The sequence below is a fragment of the Teleopsis dalmanni genome, chromosome X, assembly GCF_002237135.1.
Source record: "Teleopsis dalmanni isolate 2A chromosome X, ASM223713v2, whole genome shotgun sequence".
NCBI classification, from domain to species: Eukaryota; Metazoa; Arthropoda; class Insecta; order Diptera; family Diopsidae; genus Teleopsis; species Teleopsis dalmanni.
The window spans coordinates 18,008,043-18,024,017 of NC_051848.1; the positions used below are offsets into that span (position 1 = coordinate 18,008,043).

A 15,975-nucleotide genomic window follows, 5' to 3' on the forward strand; every position below is an offset into this window, starting at 1 on the left:
GTATGCAGATCTGAGGTCAATTATTGCTTAGTCTGATGAAGTGATAAACAATAATCCAGTTAAGGTGTAGAGAGGTATTATGAGGAAACCTCGCAGGTAGTAGAGAGTAAAAGTGCTCAAGTGCACTGACTCAACTAGCCTAAACATAATAATAAACTTTAATAGTTCTGTGACTGTCTTCATATGCAAGGTAGATAGCTTATTGTCCTAACACTAGTTAGGGCTATCTTTTGTCTTAATCTATCTTTTTTCTTTTATGAAATTAAGTATAATGGAGTATAATGACAAAACAAAAAGTAAGATTTTTATAAATGTAAAAATTAATTATCGCACAGTCGCAATTAAAATGTGTGAAAAATATGTAACTCATACGCCACGTTGTGTGAGAAGCAAATTGAGGTTTCTTACACATTTTCTAATTTAATTTCTCATTTAGGACTGAATGAATCAGTTGTCTTGATTTCTCATGAAATTTTGTACGAATTAAGTGCAGTGATGCGTATAACAACCAACATTTGAACAATGTGATATATATAGGATCGTACATTACTCGTTGTTATAATTATATGACGTCCAGTTATTGTAGCTCTTATAAATAAAAGAAAATTAACGATTAATTTAGTTTCTGCGACAAGGGAGAAATTTAATCTGAAATAAGAAGACCTAAGCTTTCTGTGAACTGTTAAATAGTTCCATATATATAACACTTACGTATATATTATAGTTATCTATCTGAACTTACGAGTATTTCTGTTTGCTTGCTGTTGTTATTGATAGGTCACTATGTCTTCTACAATCAAACATAATTGCATTAAAGACTTTCCGTCGCGCCCTCACACATAAACGTCAATTAATGAGGATAGAAAAACACTTTCACGAATTTGTGGGTATCGTAGGCGTTGAAATTGAAGTCTTCACACATGGAAGTGCATTTCTTCCGCTTGTGCGTTTTTTGCCATTACGTGTGTATTTCAAATTCCAATTAATTTTATTTCAATAAATTCATTTTATTAATTCGTTTTTCGTATTTTCTTATTTCGTTTTTTGCAGTTAGTTTAATTAAATTTTAGTGTATGATCGAACGCCCCGCTTTGAGAACTCCTCTGCGATGAGAGTGCAATTCACAGTTCACACATTAAGTTTCATTGACCACCTACGCAGTCATTCAATGTCATTCACAAGAGTGCAGTCAGCGGAGTTGCCAGAAAAAGTGAACATTTCTCACATTTATTAAAAACAAATAGTCACGCATGCACTTGTGTTGGTGTGTATCTGTGTGCGCTTGATTACATAACGTTGCTGCAATAATTTATTGGCAGTGAAAAAAGGAATTAAGATAAATGATCTTACTGGGCAATGCAAAGGAAATTAATTGTTTTTTATTGAACATGGAAAGCTATGGTCAGTTCACATTTCTTTAAACTTTCATTCGAAAATAATTATGGTCTGTGATTTTTAATCAGCAATAAAACAGAACTTTTGGTTTCGAACTGCACTTCTTTTATTAACAGATAATTGTGCTCTTTCAGAATTAAAATTTATGAATCAGCTCATAAAGGACCTGTAGGTAATGAATGGATAGACAACATACCACCCAAAACGGTACAACCACTAACCGTAGCAATCATCTCCAATACAACTTAATTTGTAAATAGGAAGATAATCATTTCGATTATTTTTGAAGATGTTAAAATCACACCTGACAAGAAACGATGATGGAAAATAAGTGGGAAACTATTTTAAACTCAATTTAAATACAGCTAAATATTGCGTAAAAAATATCTTGATTAAATGCTCGAACAAGAGCATATCTTCAGAGATTGAACTTATTTCTCTCTTAATGGATATGCCAACAAACAAGTTTGTCACATCTGGAACAAAATCCCAGTGAAAAACTCCTTAAGTAACTGTGGAGGGACCATAACCATAACTCTCAACGTTTTGAACACTGGCAGCTTGTGCAGGAGTTATTGCTCGCTATAAGTCAACAAACCATCCAAAATTAACTCAAAAGGATCCAGTACTGTAAGATATCCTATGAATAATGATTGAATGATATGGTTTTTTTAGAACTTATGACAAGATATACACAAAATACAAACCTCTTAAGTTAACTTAAATAACCTAGAATCAATTTTGAATAACCCCACAATTCGTCCCATTGTAAAAATCACAAATTTAAATCTATTCCAATGCTTCCTGTTATTGCAGAATATTCCACATCATCCACTCTCTTTTACCAGATTTTAAAATCGATTTGAAGTCTATAAACACCTCATGTTCTCTATCGTTTGTTTTATAATGCGGATCATATCATTGATTAAGCAGATTGCCTACGTGATTCAATACAACTTTTGTAAAAATTTTCTTATGCCTCATGAATTATTGCCATCTTGTAGATACATTCTTTGGATAGGTAACCAAATGGATTTTCTTCATTCGGTTGGTATTGACTTTCTACTTCATATCTCTAAACAGATCCATGAGCATATACGTAGCGCTATCGAAAATTGTTTCAAGGCATTGCAATGAAATATTACCAACGCCTACGGAGCTTCATTAGTCCCACCTTCACTAGGTGACTTAAGCAAAGCCCTACATTGTTGATTCGTCTATGGTATAGCTCTGTTACCGAAGCTTGTGTGTTAACACCTTGTGTCTTAATGTTAAATGAGAATGTGTATCTTTTTTTTTGTTAAGAGTAACATTTAATATATAAGTTATTTTTTGGATGTAAAGCAAAAAATTAATAAGCTACCGAATTAATTGAAACTCTGACCCAAGCGGATTGGGACGCTATCATTTAAATGTCTCATGTCATTAAATGGAATAAAATTTAATTGCAATTAAAATAATTTAAATTAAAATAATTTAAACGGATTTCATTGCTCGGAATGCATACATTGGCTAATTTGCATAATACAGCGCATATTTTTTGCTATCACTTAACAATTTCGCTTTCATACGAGTGTACATCCGTGCATCTACAGTGGAGTAGATAGATAGTATATAGAGATATATAGAAATCCAAGTAATACATACTGACATGTGTCATTGCGAATTGTGTGCGCATTTGTGTGTGGGTTTTTTTTAATAATTTGCTGAAATCAATTGCTGATTTCAATTGAGTTCAATCGAATTGAATGGCTTTTGTTGACAACTGTGAATAATGCAATTTAATTCAATTTTCAATTCATTACATTCGCTACATTCGCTACATTCGCTACATTCGCTACTGCAAGTGAGCAGAATGCAAACAAAAGCACACCAACGGAATAATGAATGAAATTCGAGAATTTGGTTAAGCAGAAATGATTCCAACAGCACTAGCGATATGCGATATGCGATATGCGATACGCGATATACGATATACGATATATTATTTTAAATATATACTAGATATCTAAGCACTGTGCATTATCCGGGCATGTAGTGCGCCAGATGCGGAGAATAGGCACGTGTGTGGAATTGTTGTCTAATTGTTGCTGTCACTATGTCACTATGCTTCCCAACTTTAAATAATGCCGCATATGTGTACTGATTCCAGCCAGACACCACTCAGTATACCCTTGCTGTGTTTGAGGAACTTTTTTTATATTTAAATTGCCTACGGTTAAAATAATTTACACGCCCGCCTAAAGCACTTTGCATTTAAATAATTTTTTTAATTTTTGTGCTTTGATGCATTGTGTATATCTTAATTTTAATTTTATTTACAATCAATTGAACAGCCCCCGTATCACTGTGTGAGTAAATACATCACTTGGGCAATGGGTCATAATGTCATTTTTGACATATCAATTATCTGCTGATGTCAGTGTATGTAGAGATGTGCACTTAAGCGCTCTCACATCTGCTCGCTCAAGGCACACTTCAGAGGCCGCGCACAAAAGAACACACAGCGGACAAAAAACTGCATTTAAAAATGATTTTAAGAGTTTCAGAAAAAATTCCGGAAAAAATAGATGAAGTAATTGTGGCATTTGGAGCTGCTATCCAAAGCTATTGAGCAACGCGCGGGTGCTGCAAAAGCCAGCCGCACATGATTGCAATGGATTCTGGCATCTCACAGATAACTGCCAAGCCCAACTGCGAAACACTTAATTTACTGCGGAAAGCATAAACTAATTTTCCGTAATGAAGTCGAAATTATAAAAATTACATTTTAACTCAGACATGCCAGAGAAACTTAAATTATTAACAAATTTTGCGCATTAAGAAATTAAAATTAATGGAATAACAATAAGAGCATAGGAAAATAAATTTGTGAATATTTGCAGCTCTAATTTTTCGAAAACCAGAAAAAAACACACTTTTTTACAAATTCTATAACATAAAATTTAGATACGTGGACAAATTACAGAAATCTGGACCCGGAACACTGGATGCGGTACACTACACCTGATAGATACTTTGTAGAGCTAGTGCTCCTAACATATTCTTTCTTTCATCTAAACTTTTAATTTGTATTTTAAGGCAAACATATATTATTATATATAACTATCGTATATAAGATGCATTGAAAATTAGGAGAACTTCTTGAAAATTAGTGTTTGTAGTAAGGCCATCTGGTGGTAATTTCACGCGACAATAAAATTAATTGCTGTCGTTCTTGTAAATAAGGGACAGAGTCACGTTCATAGACATATAAGATTGGTTCACTTTCACTAAGATGAGGTGTTAATTCCATGCGCTGACCACTTCGGTTTTAACACCTTTTCTGTTGGTTCGGCTTGTTTGGCGTAAGAATTACGATTCTTCGTGATATTATAACGACCCATTATTTGTGATCAAGTATACTTTGTGGCCATCACTTCAACCTAACCTTACTTATATTTCCGTGAGTTCTCAAGTGCTACAAGTTCGACAAATGCTACAAATGATTGGATTTGGAGTTAGCTGCATATATCCAGAAAGCATAACAGTAACGAATGGTGATTTTTTGAAAAAAGTTTGATTGAAATTATGAAACACAACAAAGATTATAATTTGCTAGGTTGCGCAACATATGACGGACCCACAATATACGTACCAATACCAAGGTAAAAATTTTTAACGACTGCGTCAAATCGGTATGCCTATATGGATCGGAAACCTAGCTTGCTAACTCCAAAATCGAAAGAACATTGCAATCATTTATCAATTGATGCTTGCGAAACATATGAGGCATATGGTGGCCTAGAAGGATTTCAAATAAAGAGTTATGGAGAAGAACGCACCGAACAAACGTAAACAGCGAGATAAGAAGAAAGAAGTATGGTTGGATTGGACACACACTGCGTAAGTCGTATAAAGATATCGCGCATGCTGCACTTACTTGGAACCCCCAGGGGACTAGACGAGTTGAGTTTAACGAGTTGAGAGCAATAGTACAAAATAGAAACCAGGGGAAAACTTCTGTAGACTCCTTAAGCTATTAATGGAGTATGGAAATAATAATAATAATAATATGAAACGCAACATTGACATATAACAACAAGACTGCCACAGCTATTAGGTCATATACCGCATGAAATACGCAGATCATCTCTACAAAATAATTATTAAGAATTCCAATTCTCATAATATTTTTAATGTTCTGAAAATATCATAAATCGTTTGATGTTATTATAAAACTATCAGTCCGTATTCTGTCCAATACTTTATTTTTTTTATATCCGTCTGACTGTCCGTACGTCTGTGAACTTGTAATGTGTAAAAATAGCTTATTTATAATAGTGTACATTTCCTTTCCACATATTCAACATTGCTATGGTTTTTTTTTTTTTTTTTTTTGTTGTAACCGCAACAACAATTCGTACTTGTGTCGAAACGTACTCGAACTTAGCTATGAACTACAATATTTTGAATATTGATATTCCGACTTAACCGCAATGGCTTAACATTGGCACTAGAGCACATTATTTTTAATTCACATCAAAAAAAATTTTAATTTTTATGACATTAAGTGATACTTTTTTATTGCTAATTAACAATATAAACATTTAAACAATTTTTTTGTTTTTTTTTGTTTTAAATTATTTCGTGCAATTCTATTGGCATTTAATACTTCCAGCATGTGTCAGAAGTATGTCAGGCTTAGTCTCAAATTCCATTAAATAAAAAACCTAATAATAAATGTAAACTGACATTATATAAATATTAAAGCATAAACTTAGTTTATAATATGGAAAAAAATTCATTTCGAATTAAACTATTAAGCGCAACACCACAAATGATATATTATTATTACTGCCATATGTGACACACATGCATGGGAACTCTATAATGTAGCCTTGCAAGTCTTCCTCGTATTGTTTTACATGACAGTTGCGGAAGAATAGCATAACATCAAACAGAATACTATAATTGTTTTAATCATCATCATCCATTAAAAACGAAATCCCCACTTAACGGCTGTTCCTAATACAACTGTCGACTATATAACCTATATTTTCTTTCGGTGCAGCAAAAGTCAGAGTGTGTGTCTTGAACCCACGAAAACCACATTTAAGGAAAACGATAACCACGTTTTAAATGAAAAGACAAATTAGCGATGTCTAAAGAATCAATGACTGAAATCTCAATTAAGAACAGAATGCAGAGACTAACAGGCTTAAAATATATCAAGCTAAATTCATCTAAGCTAAAAGGCAAGCGCACGAACATGTCCAACGAAGGATTCCATTTGATGAAGAAGTTGTGTTAACAAGAGTTTTTGTTTATGCAGTATTGAAAACTTAAACCCACTAAGTAAGAACCCAACAACTATAATGCAATTCAAGAAATCGAAAGCGGAATACAGATATCAATAGTCGTAAGATGATGCATAGCATGTTAATTTCATCTAAGCTAAAAAGCAAAAAGTAGAGCAAAGCAAAAAATAAGATTATAGTGAAACACTTGAGATGAGGAAAAACTGCGGTCAGACTCCATCACCAATAAACTTTTACACCCTATATTGGATTAAATAAATGAAAGCATATAAAAACTTATTTAGACAGTAAGCCAGAAAATGAAAAGACTTATGTCTTATAGATGAAACCCCCGGATGCCAGACTCAAGAAATTCGAAAGAAGGGTCATGACATCAGGTGAAATATCTTCTGGCAATGAAAAGTCAATAATTATTAATGCAAGTTATATTAAAGCAAAAGAAGCTTAGGGTTGTCAGTGTATAGTAAAAAATTCTTTTTTAAAAACTCAGATTAATTCCAATTTTAAGAAAACGCCATTTGAGAAAGCTTCATATAAGCTTGTATGAATTGTTTTCCACAATATCTTATTTACGTATAATTTCGTTATTTTTATAAGTGATCGACGCATTTGTATAGAGGCTTCCATATTGTGAACTTAGCCATACACGTCATCATACACGTCATCGAATTGCATTCCAAAACTGCAACTTGGGATATATTCATATTTAAGTATTTATTGATGAACAGACTTGTGCGACGATGTATATTATATTTCAAATTTATATGAATACTATATGAATGAACCGAAAATTGCAAAAACAGGACAAGAAGTAGTGGAATCTGGAATAGTTGAAGTCTGCATGTCTTCTATATAAGAAAATTGTAGAAATTAAAATATGAAAAATCTTCTAAAATATTGATTTAATTAATCGAGTATAGGAAAAGTCATCAATTTTAACAAATCAAATTCTTAAAGTTTCTCTCAGTTCCTTTCTAACAGGTAATATAATAGATCATTCCCAATTCAGAAGAGTTTTCAAAGAAAAATATCTATCTATATGGATTTGGATTGCTTGGATATGAAAAGAACTTAACCTTTGTGTTACCATCCAAAAATTTACACGCCTACGTAGAGTTTGACTCAAAAATATGTATTTTATATGTAAATACCCGGGTCTGTTGGATGTTGCTGAAAGGAGTAAGCAAGGAATACAACTGAATGTGTATAAAGTTTCTTAAGAAACTATTGAAAATGTTAAGTGGATATAATATTTGGAATGGTAAAAAGAAGTTATATCAGCTCAAAAACCCATCTGGGTATTGACACAAAGTTTCAACCGTAACTTCATATATAGTTCTTCGGAAATATTACATACAACCCACGAAATGGATTTTTCTTTTTATTGTGTATTAGATTAAGCTGAGAAAAACGAATTTTATATCTAAAAACTATTTAATAACTCAAATAGTGAATAACTGATTCACAGGAAATTCTATAAAAATTCTTATTGAGTTCGTATATGTCGGAGCAGCAAGTGCAATTAATTTCATACAGATGTGTTCTGCAGTTACATGTATTGGAAGTTGTTACATATTTGTGAAACACAGTACAAAAATTCAAAAATCCATAATAATTTTCAAAAAAACCTACAAAAAAGATACAACATCGCATCAGTAAACTATGAAGTTGTGTAGTCTCAAAAACGTACACAAATTGGCGTTGATGTCCACTGAACCGTGTTTGTAAAATAAATTCGATAAAGTGGGCAGGGAGAAGGGAGCAGGGAACAGGGAGCAGCGAGCAACGAGCAACGAGCAACGACCAGAGATTGGGGAGTGAGGTATGAGCAATTTTTTAAATTAGTAGTTAAGCTTGTTTCAATACCTTTTCGGGTATCAGAAGTGCAATCAAACGCAACAGAGTTTATTGTTAGCATAAATGTAATAAAATCTCTTTTCGTTACGCCATTTAAGCGTGAACATAAACATCAAAGGGCCGTGGTAGCAGCAGCTCCGAACCATGGCAACAGTGGAGATATGTCGTTATCGGGTTGACGTATCTCGACGGGTTTTGCATAGTTCACCTTTCATTCTCGTAATATTACGCAGATGACAATAAGTGCAGTAGTCACTTGGGTCAGGTGTAGTTTAAGGTTAGTGTTAGTGCTAGTGTTAGTGAGCAGCCATTGTTCAGCGGGGCCCATACAAATATGTTTAAAGGGCGATAAATTAAAAAATTTCGGCTTTAACAATAGACCGAAAACAAATAGCCGGGCAATAAAAAACCTGACAATAGAATCGACGTCAAATTTTGTTACAACTTTTTCAATTTTTGCTTGTTTTTGTGCTTTTGACTTGGAAATAATGTGAAAGCCCAATAGAGAACGAAAAAATAGACCATTTCACGGTCAAATTGAGCAAAGTACTACTGAGGTCATTTGACAGCGCTTTTGATGTTTTCAAATGATTTCGTTTGTGTGTGCAAAAATTACCGGATAAATCAAGTTATGATTGTAATTTGTTGATTATGAGATAAATGTATTTTTATTGCATCACGTCGCGCGCGGAGGGAAGCGTTTGTGCACGCCTCCGATGTAGTCGAATATGCAAGTGTACTTAAGCTTACAATGAGCTACTGCCCAAGTTACTGGGACAGTTACTCACAGTCGTAAAAGTCGTACAGATTTTTCTTAAGTAATTTTGATGTCCACACTAGACTCATGAGGCATGCATTCTTTAATATGCTAAAGCACTTAAGTAATTGAATTGCCGACTTTCACTGCAATGAAATTGCAAATTGGGAGATGCCTCAAATACACTTTTCGGTAGAAACAGCTTATATTGGTAGAAACAGTAATTAGTAATTAAACAATTTAAGATTTTGCGATTTCTTTCAGTGTGTCAGTGGTGTGAAAGAAGGTCAATAAAACTAAGCTTCTAATTGAAACAAAGTGTCTTTATTAAAATTGCAAATCAGAACAGCACCATTAGCAGGGTATAGCTTGATTCTAGTTATTGGAATATCCGAAGTCTAGCAATACTTGATACCTGATCGCTTATCTTTTAAGTTACTAGAACAAATTGGATTGATTCACTAACTGTGGATACTCAATGAGCTAGATTAAAGCAACCGCGAGACTAATTGAAGAGGATTCGATTCTCCTTTTGGTTGACCTACTTACCTAGTCTGGGTGCCAAATGCAACATTTCGTACATAACAAAACCGTTAAAGGTGTACACTTTCATAAAAAGCGTAATGACCCTTTTAAACAATTAGATTAGCATAATAGATAGTCAGTCATGATGTATAGAACTCCTTACTTCAAAATAATAGTAATGCTAATATTTCATATTTTGGTCTATGATATGAATGTTACAATTGTCAGGGAACTAAGGGTTTTCAGCGTGCAAGCCATAGGCTGTATTATTTATTTGGTGTGATATGCTCTTATGTCCTTCGATTTCGTTGTACGCATAAGTGGATCTCTGTAAGGGATTATAAAATATTAAAAGCCAAATTTACCTTTAAATAAATTTGCTGGTGAGCGGTTAGCCTTCATGATAAAACTTTCCTAGATATCTTCTTCACTTCTTCAGAAATATTTTTTAATTTAAAGAGTATACAGGTATACAGGCCTAATTAAAAATGAAATAAAAACCTGATTTTAGTCATAGTAAGGTTTGTTAAAGTATTTCTATCTAAAAATATTGCAAAACATTTTGTTTGTAATAGAACTCAAACATAATAGTGTAGCCATCGATTATACCGGATGAAAAAATAAAAGTCTGTAATATGGGTGCAATAATACAATTCATAGAAACAATCAGTTATGAAGTAATTCTCTAGCTTCATGAAGGGGACGCAATAGTTTTTTCTACTTAGCAGTGCAAATTCTCCAAACATAGTAATAATAAAAATAAAACAATATAACCAAGGTTTCTCCAAGCCGCTTTGATAGCCGTTGAAAACGAAGATTTTATTCGTAGCTATTTTCACTACTTTTTGTCTACCATATCGAATGCATTAATAATGATGGAGGCCTATATACTTAACTTGAATTGAATTCGAGAAATATAACTCTTTTCAGATCTGTAAACTGATTTTATACTGAAAAGGTTTTAAAGAAGAACTACTAGTTTGTTAGTGGAATTGCATTATTCCAGCTTTATATCTTATACAATATAATAGCTATAACCGGGTATTATACTACAAATTTCAAATCTGGAATCGAAACTCTTCAGAACTGTAGAGCCTTGATTTTCGCCCAATGCATTCGGGCGAGTTAACAATCCAGTTGGATTAACTTCGACACAAAAAAAATTGCCCAGTATGATTTCAGCCCTAATAATTTAGAGACCTTACCGATATTTTTATAATCATAAAAACTTTTAGCTTAGTTGGGTTTTGCGAATATTTTTAAAAATATATTAGTGCAAGCATTTTATATTGCATTTATTTCGGCATACATCAGTTGCAGTCTTCATAAAGTTCGACATCCTGAAAAAATGAATCGAATTTCTAGTTTATGATATCCTGTAGCAGAAATCAAACCCCTCCCTCCCGACACCATTTAACAAAGTTCGAGTGCATTCATTGAGTTCAAACGATTTTCTCACGTTTTATGTTGGCAACAGTGCCGCCTGTACCTATTGTAATAATAATAGTTTTCTGTCCTCCGCCACCTACCTCCCAGCTCCCGGCTCCCGGCTGGGAGCCGTTCTCCAGCGACGGAATATAAATCAAATTTAAGTTTTTAACCGAAACTTTCAGAAACACGGACATTTCGCAACATTTTGCAGAAATATGTGTTGCGATTTTATGTGCTCCCTTAACATTTTATTGCCACACGGGGCACCGTGTTTGCTATGTTGCCATATTGTCGAATTGCCTTAATGCCATTATGCCGTTATGCCGTAATGCAGAATTGCCAATTGTGCAATATTTCACCTTTTTGCTGCAACTAATCTGTCAATTTATGAAAATTTTTAACGAAATTACTTACGAATTCACTTATTTAATTGACAAATTTTCGACATTTGTCAAATGTTCTGACTCTGACTATGACTATGACTATGACTATGACACTGACACTGACACTGACACTCACACTTTTCTCTGTCAGAATCAAACACAATAATTACACAACCACACAAACCCAAAAAGGTGAACAGAAGTGCAACAACAACAACAACAACAGCAACAACTAAAAGCACAACACTAGCATTGGCAGCAGCAGAAGCAGGAATGACGACGAACACCGCATGAGCTCAGCTGATTTGTTAAATTTGTAACAGAAATAAATACCAGAGTGCAGCTTAAGTGTGGAACTACTGTTAACATATCAAAAGCAAACAAAAAAACAAAAAACCAAAAAAAATAAACAGGAACGTAAATAAAGCAATACAAAAACGCAAGTGCAGACACATCTTCTTGGTTTGTTTGTTTGTTTGTTTGTTTGTTTGTGTTTCCCATTTGTTGCAATTGCCTGTTACGATTTCTGAATGCAACGAGACTTAGCAAAGCACTGTGCACGGCTTTATGGAACGGAACAGCAGCGCCATGTACACGTTTATATTTTTAAGGGTTTTGAATGTCAAAATCAGCGGGCGATTGAGTAAATAATTTCAATCCGAATGCGAATGCGAATGCGTATGTGTGTACGTGAATACACACACACATGGCAACCGCAGCAATATGAAAACTCGCATGTATGAATCAGCGCTTTGGCTTTTCGTTTCACACACACACACACACACACACACAATATTCCGTGAAAATCGTAAAGAAAAACAAAGCAAAGCAGAGAACATGCAGAAAAAGCTGACACTACCGCCAGTGCTGCGAGTGTTTTTATTGCTGCGACTGCAATTATTTGTTGCGTACATTTTGCCTTGTAATTTTGTTACTTTGAATGTCTTTGCTGACAGCGCAGTCGGCAGCATATTTTACACAATGCATGTTCGCGTGTGTATGTATGGGCATATATGTGCATGTATGTGTATGGATAATTCTGTTGGGTGGGTTCAGTACGGTTTGCATTGGCATTGCCAGTGATTGTTGTGTCCATTGAACTAAATCCATTTTGCTAATTTGATTTATGACGTTAAAATTACTCGCATGAATCTGTGCCGCTGCAATTGTATTGAAATTTTAATTGTAATTGTAATTTTAATTGTATTTGTAATTGTAATTATGATCTTATTAGCAATTTATGAACAGAGGCTACCTCAGCTTTTGTGGCATTCAACATTTCAACATTTTATTTGGGCAATTAATTCATTTCATTCGATTTTGTTCCGTTCATTCCGTTCGTTCCGCATATTTCGTATTTCGGTATTAACTATTAACTATTAACGATTTTCCATTTCCATTCCCTTTTGTATTTGTTTCCAAATTTGTGGCCGAAACATCATTTCTATTCACTCTTGCAGTTATAGTTGTGTGTGTTAGTGTGTGTTTCCTTTTGTCCTTACATCAACACAATTTGCAATTGTATAAACTTGTGTTGTTTTTTCTTTCGTTCTTTTGTTGTTGTTCCTGTTGTTGCTGTTGTTTTAATTGTGCAAAAAAATATAAGCTAAATGATTTTTATATTTCCTCCAAGCCTTTGCATCATAAGAGTATCTTGAAGTTACTTGGATATCATTTGAGGATTATTGTGACACACCCACTTTAGTTGCATAGACGAGTAGCAGTTAAGAACGCCATTTTGTCCTTTGGAGAGATGTTGCCTAGTTGCGTTATAAGCGTATAGACAGTGGATAAATATCTGAGTCTGAGTCTGACGAGACTATCACTATATTCAGTGATACGGAATGTGTTCTGATGTTTCCTTTTCTTCGCAACAAAGTCTGCAGCTATCGCGTCTGGTAATACCCTCAATTCTGCTGTGTTCTGGGATCCATATTAAGTGGACCCTTACTAAATGGTTATTGAAATGGTTTTAGGATGAAAACACACGACAATCAAAAAATTATTAGTCATCCACTTTAAAATTCTTCTTGAATGACCAAGTAGCATTGTACATATGTTGATACTGATACATATTAGAAAAAAAAAACCACAAAAATCCGAAGTTGAAAACATATCAAACAAGGATGATTATGATGTCTATCCTTGCCATGGTGCAAAATATAGTAGACCTTAAAAAATCAATAGACATCAAAACTTGACAAAATTACAAGAAATAAGTTGAAAACTAAGAATCTGGTAAAAACCATACAAACCAAGCTATTCCAGCGCTGACGTATAGCTTTAGTATTATTGGATTAACATCAACTCAAGAAAAAGGTTTTAGGACTTATCTACCAAGAAATTGTACTCACTGCAAATCAGATTTGGAGAACAGAACGCAATTCAAGCAACTTTATTATTAGTGCGATTGAGTTTATTTTCGTCATGCTGGATCATTTCATTCGCAATCATCTACAATAATTCTATGTACATTTATAAGTAATATTCACTAATTATTGTTCTTCGTTTTCGAAAGTAATTAATCTAAAATAATACATACCTCCAAAATATGGACGCCTAGGCACTACTAGCAATCTTTTACGTTTCTTGTCGCTCTGGATGGTTCCCGCCAGTTGCTCTTTAATCAGCTGACTTGGGATTTTACTTAGCAGTGCAGTACTAGTCTCAGGTTTCATTCATTGTCACATAAAGCAAAAAAAATATTCATTTACTTGATCTAACACAACAATCATTTACTTGATCTATATAATACAATAAAGAAAGATTTGTTAATGTCATTCAAATAACAGACTGAAAGAAGACGTCTGTTTCATATATGTTATTTATATTGCTATCTGGCCATTCAAGTACATTTTAAGGACGTCCATATAAATAAATAAGTAATAATTTATTGATTTTTTCTGTTTTTTATCTTGAAAGAATATTTGCATCTATGTATCTGTAGAGAACTTATGCCTTCGATGATCAATAGATCAGTGGGAACCGAATTACGAGAAATTATTTGGAAAATCTTTAATGCAATGGAAAATATTCATTTTGAAAAATGATTGTTAAACCCGGTAGTGAAAGAGAATGTACATACATTATAACAATGAGATTGGAAGAACTTGGATGCATTTTTAAAAATCGTTAAATGGTATAAATACCTACTGTAGCCAGCAAAATAAACTTCCAAATCTGAAATACTTCCGTCTAAATCCATTCGATTGTGTCAAGTGCAAGTAAATAAATCTGTTAAAATTAATGTAAATTATATCAATAGGCAAGGTACCGCAATTATGGTCATGAAACCACAATTTGTTATTGAAATTTCGTTCGATTATAACTATTTTTTTCTAGAATTGGAATACATCATTTATTTGACTTTGTTCTATTTTAGTTCAAAGTTTCCGCAATCGAATTTTTTATCTTACGATTAATGCTATGTCAAGTAAGAAATAAAGTTACGCACTTGTAGCACAACATTAACAAGAGAAATATCTCCCACGCGGCAGAATTGTATATAATTTGCTCTCCAAAACTCTATTGCACTCTTTTTAGTTCGAGTTATAGAAAATTCGAGTTATAGCAGTTAGAGTTATGGAAGATTGACTGTAATCATAATTTCGCCCTATATTTCAATAGAATTTCATTTAACCAATACTAAGATCAACACTCAGTTAGAAACACTCAGCGTTATGTTCCTATATGACATTGTCGCAATTGCTTGGCACCGTTAGGAATTATGTTATTATATGTATATGTGCACTGTGTGCTTCCTAAATAAATAGCATGAATTACAGAAATTATTCCCTGGTCCAAGCAACTAAGGATATGATATAAAACACGGGGTTACATTTTCAATACTGCCCGAGAAACAAAGTCTCAAAATAAATTTACTTTACAAAATGAATGCTTCTCTTTCGCAATTTTAGTGTTACACTCAATCCAGGTAAAATCAAATTTTGTTGAAATATAGGTCGAAATAATAATTATGTAATTAATAAAAAAAAACCATAATATCTGAAAACAACACACTAACATATTTGTTATCACCCATAAGCTATAGAAAATTTTTTGAATTTTGTTGAAAAAAGCAGTTGGTAGATCGCTTTAGAGAAGCGGATGTATAATCGGTTTTTTTTGAAAAAATTAATTTTAAGCCAACATACTTTCCAGATCCATTTCCAAGTTTTTAGGACCATTTGTCACATGAGTATCTGCATTACATGGCATTCATGCAGATGAAAGACTGTGCGCATTTTATTTAATTTGTGAGTATTATCGACTATGTAAACGTTGCAGTTTTGCAATATATCGGTCGGGCATTCATAAAGAATGTGTC

At 33.4% G+C, this 15,975-nt stretch overlaps 1 protein-coding gene across 1 annotated transcript in view; it reads left to right on the forward strand.

Moving 5' to 3' along the window:
• Positions 1 to 4,419, forward strand: part of LOC119688212 (protein borderless-like) — a 7,787-nt gene extending 3,368 nt beyond the window's left edge. Inside the window, exon 6 of the mRNA XM_038102895.1 lies at positions 4,345 to 4,419. Coding sequence (XP_037958823.1) covers positions 4,345 to 4,419 — 75 coding nt within the window. The remainder of the gene's footprint in view (positions 1 to 4,344) is intronic.
• Positions 4,420 to 15,975: the final 11,556 nt, after the last annotated feature.